At 42.1% G+C, this 18,854-nt stretch overlaps 1 protein-coding gene across 1 annotated transcript in view; it reads left to right on the top strand.

The window, feature by feature from the left end:
* Nucleotides 1-18,854, top strand: part of MGAT4B (alpha-1,3-mannosyl-glycoprotein 4-beta-N-acetylglucosaminyltransferase B) — a 1,462,166-nt gene that overhangs the window by 457,105 nt on the left and 986,207 nt on the right. The window contains exon 4 of the mRNA XM_078653536.1: nt 14,896-15,029. Coding sequence (XP_078509662.1) covers nt 14,896-15,029 — 134 coding nt within the window. The remainder of the gene's footprint in view (nt 1-14,895; nt 15,030-18,854) is intronic.

Genomic DNA, 18,854 nt, shown 5'->3' with positions numbered 1-18,854 from the left:
CCCTTCTTGTCTAATCAGGGAAGTTAATTCCTCCTTGAACATTCGAGAAAGTTTCTAGTGAACTCTGAGCTAAGCTGGCAAACCCAAAACTTTAAGTCTAGTATCGACAGTAGTAGACCTAGTTAACGTCTGGTCTAGGCCTTTACTGCTGTAGGTATTATTCCAATGCGCAGAGCCTATTGGGATGATAGGAACTACACTACATGGCGCCCAACGCGTTTGGAAAGGGCGATAAAACTAACGTAAGACATTTAGAGTAACTCAGTCGTGCTTTCTCACTCAGACCCCTTTTCCCATAATACTCCAAAGACGTCTGGAGTGGGTGAAAGGTTATATCTGCCAGACCTCGCAGGAGGGAACTCCTATGTATGGTTCTTGGTATAGTCAACGTTGAAGGATAAACAGTTCCAAAATATTGTGCATCTAACCTTTGTTTCCATAAGAAACCTGATCTGCAAACAAAAGAAATAACCATCCTGTCAGTAAAATGTCAGAGAATGAGGATGAAAGAGAGGCAGTTAGATTAGCAACTGAACTCGCAGCAGCTGATGCTACCATGCAGGCAGCAGACCAGGATATAATACTCATCCCGGTCATCAAAAGGAGATCTATAACTCTAAAACTTATAGAAAATGGACTGACACCTAGAGGTGGCACAGTCATATTCGTAATTGAGGCACACGAATATCGGCAGACAGAGGTATACTATTCATGGATACATTTTCCAGCAGCAAATGCTGTAACAAAGTACTTCCACTATTACAAAATAGAGGAACCTCCTAATGAGTACACTCCTTTCGAGGAGGTGGAAGTACCACTCAAATTTCAAGAGCATTTGCTCTTATTTGATGGCGCCCTAAAACATAATAATCACATCACCAGGCTCGGTCCTTTAGGTAGACCAGGAGCAACGTGGCCGGTCCTAGCCGGATACACACCACATCCAGACATCAATGAGATGCCAGCAGCAGAGCTGTCAACACAGCTAAAACAATTAATAAAAATACATAGACAATTAGTCCAGTATGTGATGCGGACTTCAACAATTCAGCCAGCGATTAAACTCCCACAGCTGACCCCTCACCAGGGGAACACAAATAAAATTACACCACAGAACATCCAGTCCTGCCTAGGTAAAGTACCGGCTAAACGGGAACAAATACCATTCTGGCTAGCGCAAAAAATCACCCAAATAGAGGCGGTGTTTCCTGACACCACCCCGCTAGAAAAGCACAGGATTCTGACTATCTGCCTTCCAATGGGAATCGCACCACACATTGAGGACTGTGACACTTGGGGTACAGTCTTTGCTTCCATCTACACAAAAACGCACGGTGTTCCATCCATTTCGGTAATACCAGATGTGCTAAAACAAATTCAAGATGAATATGGACCTGAACCCGCTTTAACTCTTGGTATGAAATTACTGAAAGACTTCAAGCAGGTCTCGGCTATATTATTAGCCAACATAAAAGGTGAAGCAGCAAACGTGGCGATCCGCCAGAGGTTAAAAGAGACAGATATAGCAGACCAACCAGCTGAAATTGCCAGAATCATAGAAAAATCCTATGAGGAACTAGGTAGAGATAGTTTAGGTGGAATACCAGTAAAACCGCAACTACTTGAAAGTCCTGAAAAAATATTTTTTAATAATAATTCTACATCACCAAAAAAGAACTGGGATGGAAACAAACAATCCAATCCTAAAGAAAAGAAATTCCAGTCCCGAGGAAGGTCTCCTAGGCGAAGAGAAAAATCTCCTAACCAAAGACACAGGTCACCTCAGAGTGACCCCTCTGGGAAAAGATATAACCTTAGAAATAGGGATAATATTAAAAAGCCTGCTAGATATCAAGACATTGATACACGTCCCTCTCAATCTTTTCAGACTTCCTCGCAGAAATCGGAAAGAAGAGGACGATCAGAACAAAGAGAAGAGCACACCAAGTCCAAAGACAAGGAACCTGCTCAACTAAAAAAGAAATTACAATTTCCAAAAAAGAAGGTAGCCAGTATCAAGGTAGTTAACAATGCAGAGAATACTGAGGACACAACTGAAAAACGGAGAGTGGGCTCAGACAATGCTAGACAGCGCAGCAGAAGTGAGCATAGCTCGCAAAGTCCTTATGAATCATCTGGAGACAGTGGACACGAATGAATATCTTCAAGTGGAAACTGCGGACACCAGAGTTAGCAAACCTCACAAAATATACGAAATAACATTGCGTATAGAGGGGGATAAGACTAGAAAAATAAGGGGACTATTTTGGGATAATCTCTCCAAGGGCTATGATATCCTTCTAGCTGAAAAAGACTGGCCACCAGAGTTTGTAAGGGAGTGCCCTCATGGCGAAGAAGTAATTATGCCTGCCTTCTCAAATCAAATTCCAATTCATAAAAAATACACACTTGCTAGAAAGTGGGCAGTGGCTCTAGCTCCAGCTTTATATAAAAATCACGTGGGATGGGATGAGGACTCTCCTCCTCACAAAATCCAGTTAAAATCACAACCTACTGCACAAAGGCAGTACCCAATTAAGCAAGAAGCTAAAAAACAGGTAAATGAAATACTAGATCAGCTAGAATACCAGGGGGTGATTGAAACTTGCACCTCACAAATGAACAACCCTTTGTTTCCGGTCTCCAAACCAGACAATTCATATTGTCTAGTTTTGGATTACCGACACCTTAACACATGTTGCAAAACTTTTGCAGTGCAAAACTCACACAGTGCTGCACTAATGAATAACATAGTGCGCAAAAAATACAAAACAACCTTAGACATCTCTAATGGATTCTTTTGTCAAAACATAGCACCAGAGAGCAGATATTTATCTGCATTCTCAATAAATGGCACTCAAAAACAATTCTGTCGGTTAGCCCAGGGGTACAAGAACAGCCCGGGGGTATTCTCAGCGAGAGTAACAGAATTACTACAACTATATGATGATGAAGCATTATCTTATGTCGATGACATTTACTTAACAGATGATGACTTGGAGACTCACTTGAAAAGAGTGAACACCATAATACTTGGGTTCGCAGCAGAGGGTTACAAATTCAACTTTAAAAAATCCAGAATTGCCCATCTGAAAGTCCTGTTCTTAGGATATGAATTATCAAGTGAAGGCAAAAGCCTGGCCGACAATTTCCTAGAGAAATGTGCCGTAATCCAAGCACCTAGAACACTAAAAAACCTACAGTCGATTCTAGGCTTCCTAAATTTCGGAAGAACATACATTGCAAATTACGCAGAAAGGGTCAAACCCCTTTATGATCTGATAAAACCAGATTTTAAAAGATCCAATTGGACTCAAATACACACAGAAATTTTGAGATCCCTACAAACAGACATGCTAATTAAAACAAAATTAGAAACACGTGATAACACACGCAATCTTGTGATTCGAGTCATCCCAGGGAGATGCGGATTCACATACCTGACCTCTAATGAGGGAGAAAAGGTACCAATTGCATTCAAATCACACTTGTACACTAAGGCTGAAATGAAATTTAGCCCAACAGAAAAAATTCTTACGGCAACACAGACAGCTATAGCAAAAGAACGAGCCCTGGCACAAGGTAAACAAATAATAATCGTGACACCAATACCAGCCCTAGAGGCGGTAACAAAGGCAAGCATTCCAAATGCTAAAGCACTCCATCCGAGATGGATACAATGGGCTAATTCTCTTGCTGCAACAGACGTGGCGTACGAATTTGATCCTTACTTAAAAACACAAGAATTTCTCCAATATGAATTTGAATGTCCTCCGCCGACCGAAATTCTGCCTCTAGACCAGTACGGCTGTATAATATATACAGACGGATCAGCACAACCCGCAGTGGGGGGTAAGCAAGCTTACAGTGCTGCGTGCGCGATCGTTAAAGGTCGCTGGCACGAAGGAAAATTTAAACCAGCAATCACTAAAACACAATCTTTAGGAGATTGTACAGCTCAGCGAGCTGAACTACTGGCGTTCAAGATGGCGCTTGAAAATACCGATCGAGAATTCCCCACACTCATAGTGTGCGATTCGTATTATTGCGTTCAGTCTTACAATGAATACTTGCAGATCTGGCTTCAGAATGGTTTCAAGGATTCGAAAGGTGGCACAATCAAGCATAAAATGCTCTGGGAACAAGTAGTTCTTTTACAAAAAGAACTACCAAAGACTCACGTGATACATACACTGAGTCATCAACGTGATGGCGTTCACGTTGCAGGGAATTCATTGGCTGATGAGGCCGCGAAGGCAGCTGTGCAAACGGCTTCCGTAGCTGCCATCACCCGGTCAAAAACAAAAATAGACAGCGAAATATTACAAGCTGTCAGCGCTTCAGAAAAGGATTCGATAGAAACACTCCCGAAAGGCTTTCCAGTAAAATACTCATACATAACTGATGCAAACAATGTTCCTTTTGCTCGAATCCCTGGAGTGGGGGATAGGGCAATTCCAAACATGGAACATAGGTTAGGACTAATAATAGCGGCACACGAAGGGCTTGCTTCTATCCATGCTGGCGTCTCAGCCACAGTATCATTATTAAAACAGAGATACTGGTGGCCACAAATGAGAAGACAAACAAGGAACTATGTTCTAGAATGCGAGATATGTCAAAAAATGAAAGTATCAACTGTGAGACGTCCAGCTCAGACGCCCCTTCTAATCTCGGATAAACCATTAGCCTGTGTTTACCTAGACCACTGTGGTCCCTTACAAAGGGATGGTAACTATAAATATATCCTGGTCGCAGTGGATTCATGCACGAGATTCATATGGATGTGGCCCCAGCGAACGGCTGACGCCAGAACTGTTATAAAAGATTTGCGAGTCTTTATCGGCACATATGCAATTGGCATGCTGCATTCAGACCACGGTCCTGCTTTTAGCTCTCGGGCTTATAAGGAGGCCATGGTCAGCATGGGCGTGCAATTGCGGTACTCTTGTCCATTTCACCCTGAGGGGAACGGAATTGTTGAAAGAAAAAACCGTGACATAAAGCAATCTATAACGGCGAAGGTATTAGGTTCGGGAGCTGGGTGGGTCAAACATCTAATAAGTGTCCAACGTAGTCTCAATAACTTGCCAAGAAATTCTCTGAAGGGATTCAGTGCGTACGAATTATTATTTGGAACTAGGATGATGATCTCTGACATTGATAGTCAGACTTCAGTGGTGAAAGAAAAAAGCTTTGATATCAAAGACCGTTTGGCTATTTTGCAGGACTTAAACAAAACAAGAAAAGACCTGAGCAACATAAAGTTGAAACAACAGCCAACAACCACTGAAGAACCACCACCTGTCCCAGCAAGACCTGTCTGGATTCCAAAAGTCGGGGATCTAGTCAGGGAAAAGATCGCGGTAAAGAAGGAATTTGGGCCTTCTTACAGAAAAGCAGTTCCTGTCTTGTCTGTCAACGGGACAAGATCAGTTGTACTACCGCCACTTGCTGGTAAAAAGGAGAACCGAGTTGTATCCATCGACCTGGTAAAACTACAACATGTGGCCGATAACAAACAGTAGGCCAAGTGGACTCCCAATAAGTAGCAGAACACCAAGGTTTGCTACCAGTACAGAGGTCCTAACAAAGAGGCTCATCACATTCGAAACGCCTACAGAAGAACAACATGGACTATGCAACAATGCAATAGAACTAAGACCTCTGAAAACCCAAATAAAAACATTTAGCAGAGACACACCAATCTATAATGAAGTAACAAGTGAAAATGCAAGAAACAGAAATCCTGAAGCAATTGGAACAATTGACAGAACTGCATCCGGCTACTTCATAAACTTCGATGATTCCTCTGAGGGCTTCAGCGAATCAAAGACACAGCCATCATCAAAAACCTTTAAAGATAAAGCTAAGGAACTTTTGAAACAACTGAAAGAAACATATCTGATTTCTCCATGGATTGAATTTTGGGTGGGTTTTGGTGCATTTATCCTCATACTTTGGCTCATCATGGTACTTACTTTGGGACGCTTCATTGAGGGAAAATATGCAAAAATGGACACAGCAAGTCAGAAAATCAACTTGATCCTCAAACCACACACATCTTCACACGTCGAGAAAAGAGAACTTTCCTCAGCCAACTTCACAGCCAATCCGATACCTGGTGGGGTAGCATGGGACAACACTGACTATGAAATTTATGGTCCGGTCGAGATCCTGAAATATCCACACCAAATTAAGATCTCCTTGAGTGACTTTGTAAAACCAAACTCATTTGCTGATGATTGGGACTTCGAAAGCATTAATAATATGATGTCTGACTTAGTAATGTCTGCTAAATTTACCAAACATGATTATTTGCAGGGTTCTACAAATTATGATAGTATGTACTGTTATAACCACTATGGTAACCATTTTTTACATAGATCTGCACAACCTAGAAATGTTTTAAATTATAATCAATGGGAACATTGTGCAACACCTCCAAAAGGGAGCTCAAGAACCGTTTACGACAAATATTCATATTTTTCAGGTTTTAACACAAGTAATGCTGAAACATTTTATTTTAAATTGTCAAACAAAACAGGGACCAAGACCATGATAACCAACACAAAATTGTTATATTCAGACTCATTCTTTGAAAAAATGAATACTTTTGGTTTTGATTATTGGGACAAAAATGTTGAATTGAAAAGTGTTTGGGGTACAAAAGAATGGCAAGTACAGGGTATAGAAGCTTTGTTTAGAGCCTGCATGATCCCAGAACAAATGATATTTTTAAATGACACTGTTCAACAAACCACCTGTCTTGGCCTAGCCAAAATCAAAGATTTAAATAAACCGTCTATTCCAAAGCCAACAATGTTTAGCAACACTTCTACAGATGAAGAGATAGACGTAAACCAAATATTAAACCAAAACAGAACACATCCTGATTGGAAACAGTGGTTGATCTGGCCCACAGATACTAATAACTGTCAAGACAGATTCCTGAACAAAACACAGGGGTTCAAAATGACCAGGCCAGACCCTAGATATCCTCAAAGACATCACCCAGGGATAATAACCACCTACAGTGTGGGCAAATTATGCCTTCAATGGCTGCAAACTTCCACACTGGCAGAAATTAAGCAACACCTAACTTTACTTACTGATGGTGCTGACTTGCGTGATTTCACTTTGGGACCACGCAAACAGCGTCAAAAGCGTTTCATAGCAGCCTCTGTATATGCAGCATACAATGAGGCCTGGAAGGTTACTCAAATTGAAACAGCAGAGAGAATACGGGAAATTGACCGTATTAATTTGGAAAAATCACTTTCTGTAGTGGACAATGGGTTAATGACTCTGTCCTCCAGAATTTTTTCTTTGGACAGCATTGTGTCTTCAGCAATCGACATATTGTCACAAGACTTACTGTTATTACAACACGGTCAGTCACAATTGCGCTCTATTGTACAGCTTGGCTGGACGTTACAAAATCTGCGTTCAGGCTATGTGCCTTGGCGTTTAATCAACACAACGTCACTATTCCAAATCTTTAACCTTACTGATAGACAAATCAGTATGGCACAAAAGGGTGCTGATTATACAATCTTGAGCATTGAAAAACTCGAAAGATTACCAGTGACAATGTCAGAACGACCTGTCAGTGAATGGATAATAGATGGGATAATAAATATTCCAATCTCAACCTTCAGGTTTCAATACTGCCAAAAATATATACAGGCTGGCATGTACGAGAAATTGGGAAAGGGGTACCTTAAAACAACATGGAACCTGCCCTATTCACATGCATGTGTCAGTAATAAAGGACAGAAAGTGTTTCTTAGTGGCAACAATTGTGCGATGTCACTAAGTGGCACACTTCTGTGTAACGGAATTAGTTTGCATGGAGCCTGTGAAGGGAATTCATACAACCTTTCATGTCACCAACAAGGCGCACCTGCAACAGAAATAGAACCATTCTTTCAAAGACTCTATAATGGGAGTTACATTCTTATTGTAGACCGCAGATGTTGTAGTCTTATGCCCGGGACTCCTTATCTAGTAACTACGACTGCGAAGGTCAAGTGCTGTGGACGCTCATTGTTCCCCAGCTCCTTCCCAGACAAGGAGGCAAGGGCATGGCCCGATTTGAAAATTACTTCTATTCGAATAGATACTTTAAGCAGAATGAAAACAGTGCTTCTTCAGACGCCTACCAGGCTTTCGTCATCAAAAGAAACGTATGATCTACAAGTCGCAAGGACGACTGCAGAGATACATACATTATTATCAACTAATTCCCCCGTACATTTCGCGGAAATCCTGAATGAAATCTTAAATATTTCTGATACCAATGGGGTCTCAAAGGTATTTAAGACAGTATTTTCGATGGCATTAACACCATTCAAAGCCATACTGGGTATTTTTCCAGATTTCGTCCATTCGATTTTTGGCGGACTTCCCCTGATCCTGGGACTAATTGCAGGAATCCTATTCTTAGTCCTTATTTTTCGTTATGGCAACCCATGTCACAGACAAAACTCTGGCGACAAGAGAAGAAACAATCCTAGCCATTGGATACCGGGACCGGATATCAAAAATCCTGGGACTCTCCCGGCTTAGAGACCTGAACATGACTTGGTTTCTATCATTTCGACCAATGTGGCAAAGATGTGTTTTACCTGTATTGAGGTGTCTGCTATGCGGAGAAGAATGCGTGTTAGACACCTGTCTGACGCTACAATCGGATGCGCCAATGGATGCAGAAACATTGTTGAGCCCGATCAAGGTTCATGCTTTGTGCTGCCCTCAAAGGCTACCAATCCTGATGACTGCATTCGTGGAAGCTTCACCACTACGATTGATGGGTAGTGAAGTTCAAGATGAAAGCAGCATCGAACAGGTACGACCTTCTGTCAGTAATACAAATCAGAATGTCAATGGAGACAATCATGCACAAGAATGCATGATTACACCTATTTCCGAGTTAGTGGAACTTTCCCAGGAAACTGTTGACAGTTTTTTCGAAAGCCTGAATGATATGATGTTCTCTCCAGAACAGAAATAGAGACTTTTGAGCAAGCTCGCACACGGCGTTCCCTGAATTCGGCCTTCAACTTTAAAAATAAAGTCACATGAACAATTTTCCCTCCAGTTCACGGACAGCAATTTTTCAGCAGCCCCAAATATTTTTGCATATTTTTCGGGACACTATCTTCTGCTTAAAGTAAGAACTATTCTTAGAGAACTAAGGTTTCTAAATTTTAGATAGCTTATAGACATTAGCTGCCCGCTGATACGTTTACAAATATTATATTCTGTGATGGAATGGTCTCGAACTTTTTTTCTGTATTAAGAAGCCATTTCATGTGTAAATTCTCATATACCAAATAAGCAATAATGTATACAAATGCGATTACTTTGGCATTTTTCTACAGCTTGAGTGCATACAATACATATGTCTGCAATTTTTCCGTATATTTGAAAAATTTCAAAATGCATTTATGTATTTTGGGGTGGTAAGGTATACACTATACTCTATAGTATGTTGTACTATGTTATACTATGCATAGATTAGTAAATATGTACATAGTTAGCGTGGAGTGGGTGTGATGTATTCCTATAGGTCCTGAATCGATCCCCCTATTCCTGACCCTATTCTAGTTAAACAAACCAACAAGTTAACTAGCAGTCAGCCCATGAGGCAGAAAACCCCCATGATGCAGATACCGTTATCTGACGCAGTCACACTACGGCACAGGAACGTGTTATCTGATTAGGTCATAACGCTTGCGATCTAATTAGACAAGCGATATTCCGCCAGCCCCTGATAAGGCATACGGAGTTCTCATAACAAATCAAACCTATGACAACCTGGGCAAAACCCTGCGGCCATTGTTTTGATTTCACCGAGAACTTCAGTAAAAGAATGTGCTAACGAGCAAGTCGTATGACATCCTTATTGACGTATCTATGTCCATCCTTACGTCAATCTCGGCACCTTAAAGGTATAAATATTACCGATCTTGCCCTATGCAAACACACGCGTGGTGACGAGACGGAGCAGCCATACTTGCCGAAGCCAAGAGCAGAGCAGACCCCGCTGGCAGCAGCCCCGCCTTCCTGACGCGCTGAGAGACGCGCTGCTTTCTCCTGCCGAGAATCCAGCACCGGCGTTTCTGGGCAGCCCTCGCAGGCAGCCTGGAATATCGAGACCAGAGAGAGAGATACCATTCCTCATTCATCCTAACTTCCAGGTACAGAACTGAATAACCCCTCACAGAGAATTCTTTAGTTATTTCACTTGGCAAAAACAAACTTAACTTAAACTGTAACTTTCTATTCCCGCCCACGTATTAGGCTTAGGTCAGGTACACGGGGTAGGCGTATTTAGAAACACCAGTTGAGTACGTTTAGTCAAATGTATATGTGTATGTAATATATTTTATTCATTTTAAAACATCTTATGGCTTAGAAACCATATCAATGTTTTTACAGTATTACTTTATACTATTGCTTTTAATGTATGCACTTTACTTAACTATAAGTATTGCAATAATATCGATCCATTTCTCTTGTATGAGAAAAGAGACTGATCAATAAATAACACCTTTTTATTGAACACGCCCGTCTCTTCCTTTTCTCTACAATCTGATGAGACTAAGAATGCACGTACTGACTGAGTAAAATAATTTGCCTTTTGTTCACACGACTCTCGAGATATACTCTTGATTAGGGGAGAGCAAAGTTGTCATGTTCTATGGTTGTCAGAAACTAAATCCCTTCTTGTCTAATCAGGGAAGTTAATTCCTCCTTGAACATTCGAGAAAGTTTCTAGTGAACTCTGAGCTAAGCTGGCAAACCCAAAACTTTAAGTCTAGTATCGACAGTAGTAGACCTAGTTAACGTCTGGTCTAGGCCTTTACTGCTGTAGGTATTATTCCAATGCGCAGAGCCTATTGGGATGATAGGAACTACACTACAAACATAAAGAAAAAATTGATAAAGTGCAGTGCCAACGAAGTATATGCAAATTAATGGTGTGCCCGTCACTGAGCACAATGAGATACATTAGCAAACATACTAGGTGAGCCAGTCACCAAGCTCAGCAAAACAGAGGGTGTGTAATGACAAATGCAGAGTTTCCCCAAGGACTCAAAATGACGCTTGTAGTGTGGCCATGCAAGCTCCTGGGTCTCTTTCTTAAGGAAATAGCGCTAGTGATGACACTACGTCCAACTGGAGAAGAATGCGTTGAATAGAAACACGGGGTGAATGAAGAGACCTTCAAAACATTGCCCGTACGCTCCAAAGCCTGCCACGTAGTGTCATCTCATGCTGCCTGGAAGAGCTCTTCTCACATTCGACGATGTGAAAAATTCCCAAATTTCTCATTACCACTGAGTCTGCGTGATTAACTGTAATGCTTCCTTGAGTGTTGTACTGTTTGTCCCTCAGTCTTTGCATAAAAACGCTACGTAAATAGCATTAAATATAAATTAGACTGTTCACTGTAAACGATCATTCTATTTTCTCCTTTGTTTTGCAAGGCATGAAACCCCTACCTCAGCCAAATAACAGCCACATAGTACTTCAAACACAGCTCTCATGTGGGCGACTGTGAAGACCTTCTCCTCCCTGTTGGGACAAGGGCTAGGGCAACTGGAACATAAATGGTGGGCAGGTCTTTCCTCCTGCTCAAGAGGTTGTGAAGAGCAGGGCATTCTCTGAAGGGACTGGTTCTGATCACTTCTTACACATATTTCTTTATATTATGTGTTCATAATATTTTTAGTTTTTTTTTCTTTTCTGAAGTAAATGCATTAGGTTCAATATTTTAACAGACACGGCTAGGCAAAGTCATTAGATCTCGCCTTTTGGCTTCTAGTGCAGACCTATTTGTTAATACTGTGCTGCATAAGCAAAAAGAAAAAAAGCACAATGATGTGTAGAAGTGCATGCGCTATTATGCGTATCCTGGTCCCCACGTCTTCAGGTGCTGTAGAGGCCCAGCTGCAGTTTCGCTTGTCCGTCCATGCTCCTGTATCTCTCGCTCCCGCTGCTCAGTAAGAGGCATTTGGTACAGCAGCCAGTCTGGTTTGCTGTGGGAGGCGGTGACTGGGAGTGGGAGTCTAGTGGGGATTTTGGAGGAGCACAACACAGGAGGAGCTCTGTGGAAGGACTATGAGACTTCTAGGGGAGCTGATGAGAAGTGAGCATGTGCTCCAGCACGGCTGCTTCTGCAGCAAAGGATCATTCATCCGAGAGCCCTTGAGAAGGGGGCACAAGGCATCATCAATTAACTGATGCCATGAGCAGAAAGCACTTGCACTAGAGGACTGAAGTGCCTAATATTGAGATATCCGTGGCCTGCAAGGCCAATTATTGTTTCCCATCTGGGGAGTTGCCAGAGCTTGGAACTCAGTAAAGAACACCAGGACCGGTGGTTCTTTGGGCATATATGTTCATCATTCAATATAAAAAGGAAAGGAATAAGAAGCACAGAAGGTGCAAATACAAACACAGCCACAGGCGTCTAGTGCGACACAAAAGCGTCCCGTGTGCTTGTCCGCCTAGTTTGGAGGCAGTAGCTGTCCTAACCTGTATATTGATCTATCTGCTGGGTTTTGAGTCTCAATCAGGAAGACAAGGAATTGGCCGTAGGTAAGATCTCAATAGCGGGGATGCTCCTTGAGGTGTGGGTGCGTGGAAGCAGTAACTTAACTGTGAAGGCGGCCCTAGTCTGTCTTGTTGCCCAAACGTCCCTGCAGAGCTACAGCACAGGAGTTGTCACGAGATCTGTGAGTCTGCGGGGACCTGAATGTCTGGTCTCTCTTGGTATAATAAGTGAATCGAGGTGATCTGTCCAGAAGTCAGTATCCTAATCACTACTTAAATTGAACTACTAATAGGGCCTATTGAAGATTGAGTAGGTTGAACTGATGTAGCATTGTTGAAAGCGCTGTCAAATCGAATTCCAGTAAATAGATTAGGAACCTTGTAAAGTTGTTTACATAAGGAACTACAAAATGGAAAAACCTCCCCAATCTTAACGCATCTTCAGGTCTAGTAAAACTCGAGTAGGCCTAAAAGAAAAAATCTTAAGTATAGTGACACTTGAAGCTAGGAGAACAGAACTCCCATGGGATATTTCAGAGAATGCAACTGAGAAAAACGCATTGCTTTCAATTGAAACACTCTAGATCACCTCAAGCTCTGTTAGAAAGTTTATATAAAAACATTTTTATCCTGCTAAGGAGAAAATAATGCAGCAGTGCCCTTCCACATCTGACAAACATTCATATATCCCAGAGCTTAGCATGTATAATAATATTCAGATACAAGCCTAAGGTGCGGTAGAGTTTGGCGGCGTGGATGCTCTTGTCTGCCCAAGTTTAATCGGTGAGAAACTGGGCCCTAGACTAGCGTTATCCTTGTGTTTACAGAGCGTAATCCAAGATGAAATCTTGGTGTCCTCTTTTACATCAGATGGAAATAATCGTCACATGACTGAGCAGCAAGTGTTTACAGTGGTGGAGGCTAGTCAGAGTAAAGGACTGTCTACATAAAGTCTAAATATAAATCCAACATCCCGCTCGGCTCTTTTAGATGTCTTACTAAGTAATGCAAGTGACATTACAAGGTATCTTAGAGGCATTGGTAGCTGTGAATTTAAACCAACAAATCCACAATCATCTTTTGCAGACTGTAACCGGTGAACTACAGAAAGTCAATACTTGTCTACCTTTAATAATAAGACCTGTAAGTCAACAGGTTCTGACTCAGCCACTTACTGTGATGTTTGATCTAAAAAACACAAACCATTAGAACATATTGAGACAGAGTATGTCATCTCAAATGATAGTTAAAAACTGATTTGGAAACAGAGGTTATATAAAGCGATCATCAAATTACAATCTGTCTAACGGGAGGCTGCACAAGAAACTGGGTCAATTTGCATATGTAAAAAGAAAGAACTTACTGTGCAAGCCTTAAGAGATGAGAAAAAGAACTTTACAGTGGAAAAAAAAAAAAAACAATCTCCATGCTCAGACTACCCAAAATGGGATAAGGTCTGAATGAAATGTTTCATTATTAAATAAACTTTCATAAGATCTCCCAGATTTGTTGGCTTGAGATACAGCATAGTGAGCGTAAATGGGCATGGACGCTTTTGAAACATGTCTAAGATCTTACAGAGCATTATTTACCATTGGCAATCTTTGAAGGTTGTAATAGTGGAGGATCTTGCATTTGCATCTATAGGCTGAAATGCACCATTGCCCATGTTTTAATTGATTGCCCGTATTTTAATTGATTGCGTATTGTATGTAATTCTGCATCGTAAACTTTTATACTTAAAATGTAGGGTTTACATGCAATGTGAAGCAGTTGATCTTTTGTCTAAAATGCGATTCTTTGATGTTAGTTGGGTTGGGGCGATTTTTAAGAGCTTTGAGGAAGTCAGATAATTTCGTATTCAATTAATTTAAATAATACATTTCCTGTGTGTTTTTGTAAATGTGTTGATTTTATGGACACATTTTCTAATAAACCTATTTCATTACTTTCTGTACATATAAAAGTATGGGAATTGGTGCCTGATTGTGATGGGAATGAGAAGGGAGCTTTCAAAAATTAAATGCAGTTGCTTACCCTCTAGACCTCCCCCCCCCACATTGTGCTGCATCTTCTCTGAAGCATTGGCTCTGTCAGCGCCCCCTTCATGTGACAAAGGCAGCTCCCATGATTGGTCACCCACTCTGTTGAAGGTAGTAATTGTGTTGCAACTCACTTCTTATGTTATAGGCACTATTTCTTTACACTTAGTGTATACAACGTACATACTTGTTCCCAATTGTCAGTCATGAAGTGCCTGCTGTGTTCCTGGCTTTGAGAGACATAAAATTGAAATATCCTTATGCCTTTATCGGTTATCTTTTTTAGTGTCAGTCGTGATGGGAATCCCTAGTGTGAAGAGAGAAGTGCACTCTTATCTTATTGATACCTTGAACTCCCTGATCACAGAGCTGACGCAGCAGGAGAAGGAGGACTGTGTAATCGTGGTGCTCATTGCCGAGGTAAGGCAAGACTTCCTGTTTAACAGCGCATTTACTTAATCGCCTCCTTATCTCTGTCAGTTTTTCCATCTGACAGAGACTTAGTGGTCACCCCGAAAACAGCAATAATAGACTGGTTAGTTAGGGAGGCAATCACAGCTCTCCTCTGAAACAATAAGCCCAACCTCAGACTGACATTCAGCGACAATTATTGGAATCTTGAAGCAACCTATTTGTAATATTCCACCAATATTCCAGCTTGACTGCACGCTGCCGTTTCACTTAATGAGTGGTCATGACTCTGCTCTATCTTTGATTGTATTAATTTGTCTAGATCACTGAACAATTAGCTTAAAAACAGTAACACCACACTTCAGTTCAACTCATTTGTTTCCACATTTGCCACCATCTGCAGGTAGTAGGGGTAGAACTTAACCTTTAGAAAGCCAGTTGATTAAAAATCTGTGCCTTGCAGGCAAGTTTCTCCCAGCTGTCCATTCACCCTTTGTTTTTTGTGCATCCTACTCCTTTCCTGCTTGGGACTTAAACCTGCTTTATTGTCTTTGCGCATTCCCCCCCCCCCAAACTTAAGCCTACTTTTCAAAGAATGTGTTACTTCTAAAGTGCTGTTTTTCTCTTCGAAATAGAGCAAAAAGTGTCTTTTTCAATTTACATCTGTTTTTTTCCTCCTCTCAACAAAGTTGACTACTGCATTACAGTACAACCTATCAATCTCCGTATCTTACATGTTCAGACCTCCTAGAGAAAAGCCATCCAGCCAGCTTCTTTCTTTTTTTTTTTTTGCAGAGTTTTATATAGCGCGAACTAGACCCGAACTGAATCAGGTATCAGAGCGCTTTACATAACACCAGTTACGTTACATGAGGACACGCATTCATTTTTAGGCACGGGGAGATTAAGTGATTTGCCCAGAATCACAGGAGGTTTTTTTAGGCGTCGTTACCGAGACTCAAACCCAGATCCCCAGGTCCGAGGTCGAGCGCCCTAGCCGTTAGGCCAACTCCTCTCTTGCGTTTAGCACATTGTGAATTCGTTTGTTTTCAAATGTGATACAGGCGACCATTACCTTTTCAGAATACGACTACAAACTGATATTACCGGCAAATTGTATTGCATTGTAAGCTACTGAGAATTTAGAATCCTGACCAATCAACTGTAATTTTACATGTATAATCAATGTGATGATTGTACCCAACGTTTCTTCCGATTCAGAGTTATAGAATAATAGCCTAGAGGGATTTGCTACTGATTTAACCACAGTAAATCAACTTTTTTTGCAGTACTCAGTGTCTGTACTATTTTTATTTTTGTTTATGGTACAGGTTAATGCTTACAAATGCTATCATAGACGTTAATGCTTACAAATGCTATCATAGAAGTATTTCCTATTCTCGATCATACAATCTTCATTTATATTCAAAAGCAGTCTTTTATTTAATTGCCATTTATTTCTCCCTTCCTTCCTTGTTCTCCTTGTGTTCTCATTCCCGTCCTTTACTCCCTCATTCTTACTTCTTTGTGGTTGCATATTGTATTGTGTTGGTTCTTTCTAAGGTACTTTTGATACTCTGTGCGAGCTTAAAGTACTTACCAATTGCTAAACACAAAAAGGAAATATCTTTCCACCCAAGCTAGGCCGCACCTAATTACCTATCATCCAGCATGTGGATGACTTGGTGCTGTTGGATCGTACACGACTTGGTATGAAGAGGTCCTTGGGCAAACTACATTTGTATAACACTAAAAACTCCCTGCTTACAAATGTCGCAAAAACTAAAGTCCTGGTCTTTGGCCAAAGAGCCAAGAAACATCAGCTGGAATGGCAGTTGGGCCCTTTAACTATTAGTACGATTTACAGATGCAATTACCTCTACATCTGTTTGTCCGACACCCGTCAAATCCTTCCTGCACGTAAAGGCCAAGAAGAAAAAACAGACAAAACTATATTTGCTTTAACCTAACTGTATTACTGTCACGGCTCGCGGCGTTGCCGCGGCCGGCCATTTCCGCAAACACACACGGGAGGCCGGGATACTCACTTCCGGCGGAAGTCGAGTACCCGGTCTAGTCACCAGGCAGCAAGGCTCAGAAGCACTTCCGGGGGAAAACGCATAAACCTCGCGTTTCCCGCCGGCTGAGTGCTTCGGATTCCAGTACCTTGCTGGAACACTCGTTTGCCGAGACCTGCATGCCCTTCCAAGCTCTTTTCTGCTGACTGCACGGAGAGCCACGCTGAAGGGATACTTTGTTTCCACTGCCTTCCCAGAGAGCCGCGCTGAAGGGATACTTTGTTTCCGCTGCCTTCCCGGAGAGCCGCGCTGAAAAGATACTTTGTTTCCGCTGCCTTCCCGGAGAGCCGCGCTGAAAAGATACTTTGTTTCCGCTGCCTTCCCGGAGAGCCTAGCTGAAGGGATACTTTGTTTCTTACACTTCTAGGAGGCAAGCCGCGCTGAAGCGCTACCTTGTCTCAGAAAGCGCCATTCAGGAGCGCTTGTGCAATTCTTCACCTGGGGGTTCCAGGAAAAAGCTCATTTTTTGTTTTCATGACCCTTGGTGCGCAGGAGCGCCCTAAGGGTGTACATTGAACCTAGGATTGTGTTTTGGGTGTATACTTTAGTTTTCCCACCGCGCAGGAGCGCTATTGGGAATAACTCTGCCTACAGACCCTGTCACCTTACCAGGGATACCACATGTTTGGTGGTGGTTTCCGGTTTTCAGCTACCCGCGCAGGAGCGCTTTCATTTTGTTTTAGCTTGGGTGAACGCGCAGGAGCGCTTTCTTTAGTTTGCACTTGGCGATATCGCGCAGGAGCGCCTTCCTCGCTATTCACATCCGGAGCTGCACTCATCGGGGACCCTTCGTTTCAAGAGCCTTGGTGAGTCCTCAAGGGTAACTGGTCCTGTGTGTGTATATGTGGGGTGGTTCCTTTTCGGGTCTGCTTCACTTTCTGATCTTTCTTGTTCTGGTTTCCAGTGACACCGGGACGCCCCACCAGCTCCACGCCATCCTTAACCCTACACCCTGGCTCCCATCCCTGCGTCCATCTCATCCCTGCTGGGTATAATCGTCCACGAGGGTCAGGTGGGTACAGGGACGGGTGCTCTTGTCGCCTCTGCGGAATCGCGCCACAAGCAAAGGTAAGACTTGTGGGGCAAACCTGACAATTACAACCTACAGAGCCCTATGATCGAGGGGATCCAAATAGAAACAAGGGCGAAATTACCACCCACAATAAGCTATGGCCATCCCACATTTCCTAGCATGCTCATAGAGACTTTGGAGTGCTGTCATACGGATGCATACAGGAAAATCTTGTCTCCCCAAAACTACTGGACCCACTCTGATTCACTTACAGTTTGGATTAACAAAAATGGATATTGAATATAAAAATAATTCAATTAAATACTACCATCAAGTGGTGAAAGCAAACTCTGATTCAATGAAATGTGCCTTGCGTGTGATATTCCAGGATAGAAAGAGCTACTGGTCAAGATATCTTGGCAATGCGATAGACATATTCAATTTGACCATAGAGTGTTTAAATGACCCATTGGTAACAGTACATCACCTGAACAGGATCTTAAAAGAACAGGGCAAGCTCATATAAAGGGAACAAGATATTAACAGTCAGAAACATCCCAGGAGCAGTGGGGCTCCACAAATCACATGAAGCCACTACCTACCATACATATGTGAAAGCAGCCTTGGGAAGACAAGCCCTAAAGAAAGTTTTGCTGACCAGGCTTCTGACTTTGCCGGTATGGGAATGTAGGGCACACTGGAAGATTAACTCACCAGGACATAGGCAGTGCAGGCTGTGCTCAT

The sequence above is a fragment of the Lissotriton helveticus genome, chromosome 7 (genome assembly GCF_964261635.1).
Source record: "Lissotriton helveticus chromosome 7, aLisHel1.1, whole genome shotgun sequence".
In the NCBI taxonomy this organism is placed as follows: Eukaryota; Metazoa; Chordata; class Amphibia; order Caudata; family Salamandridae; genus Lissotriton; species Lissotriton helveticus.
This window is presented reverse-complemented; position numbering and strand designations above follow the sequence as displayed.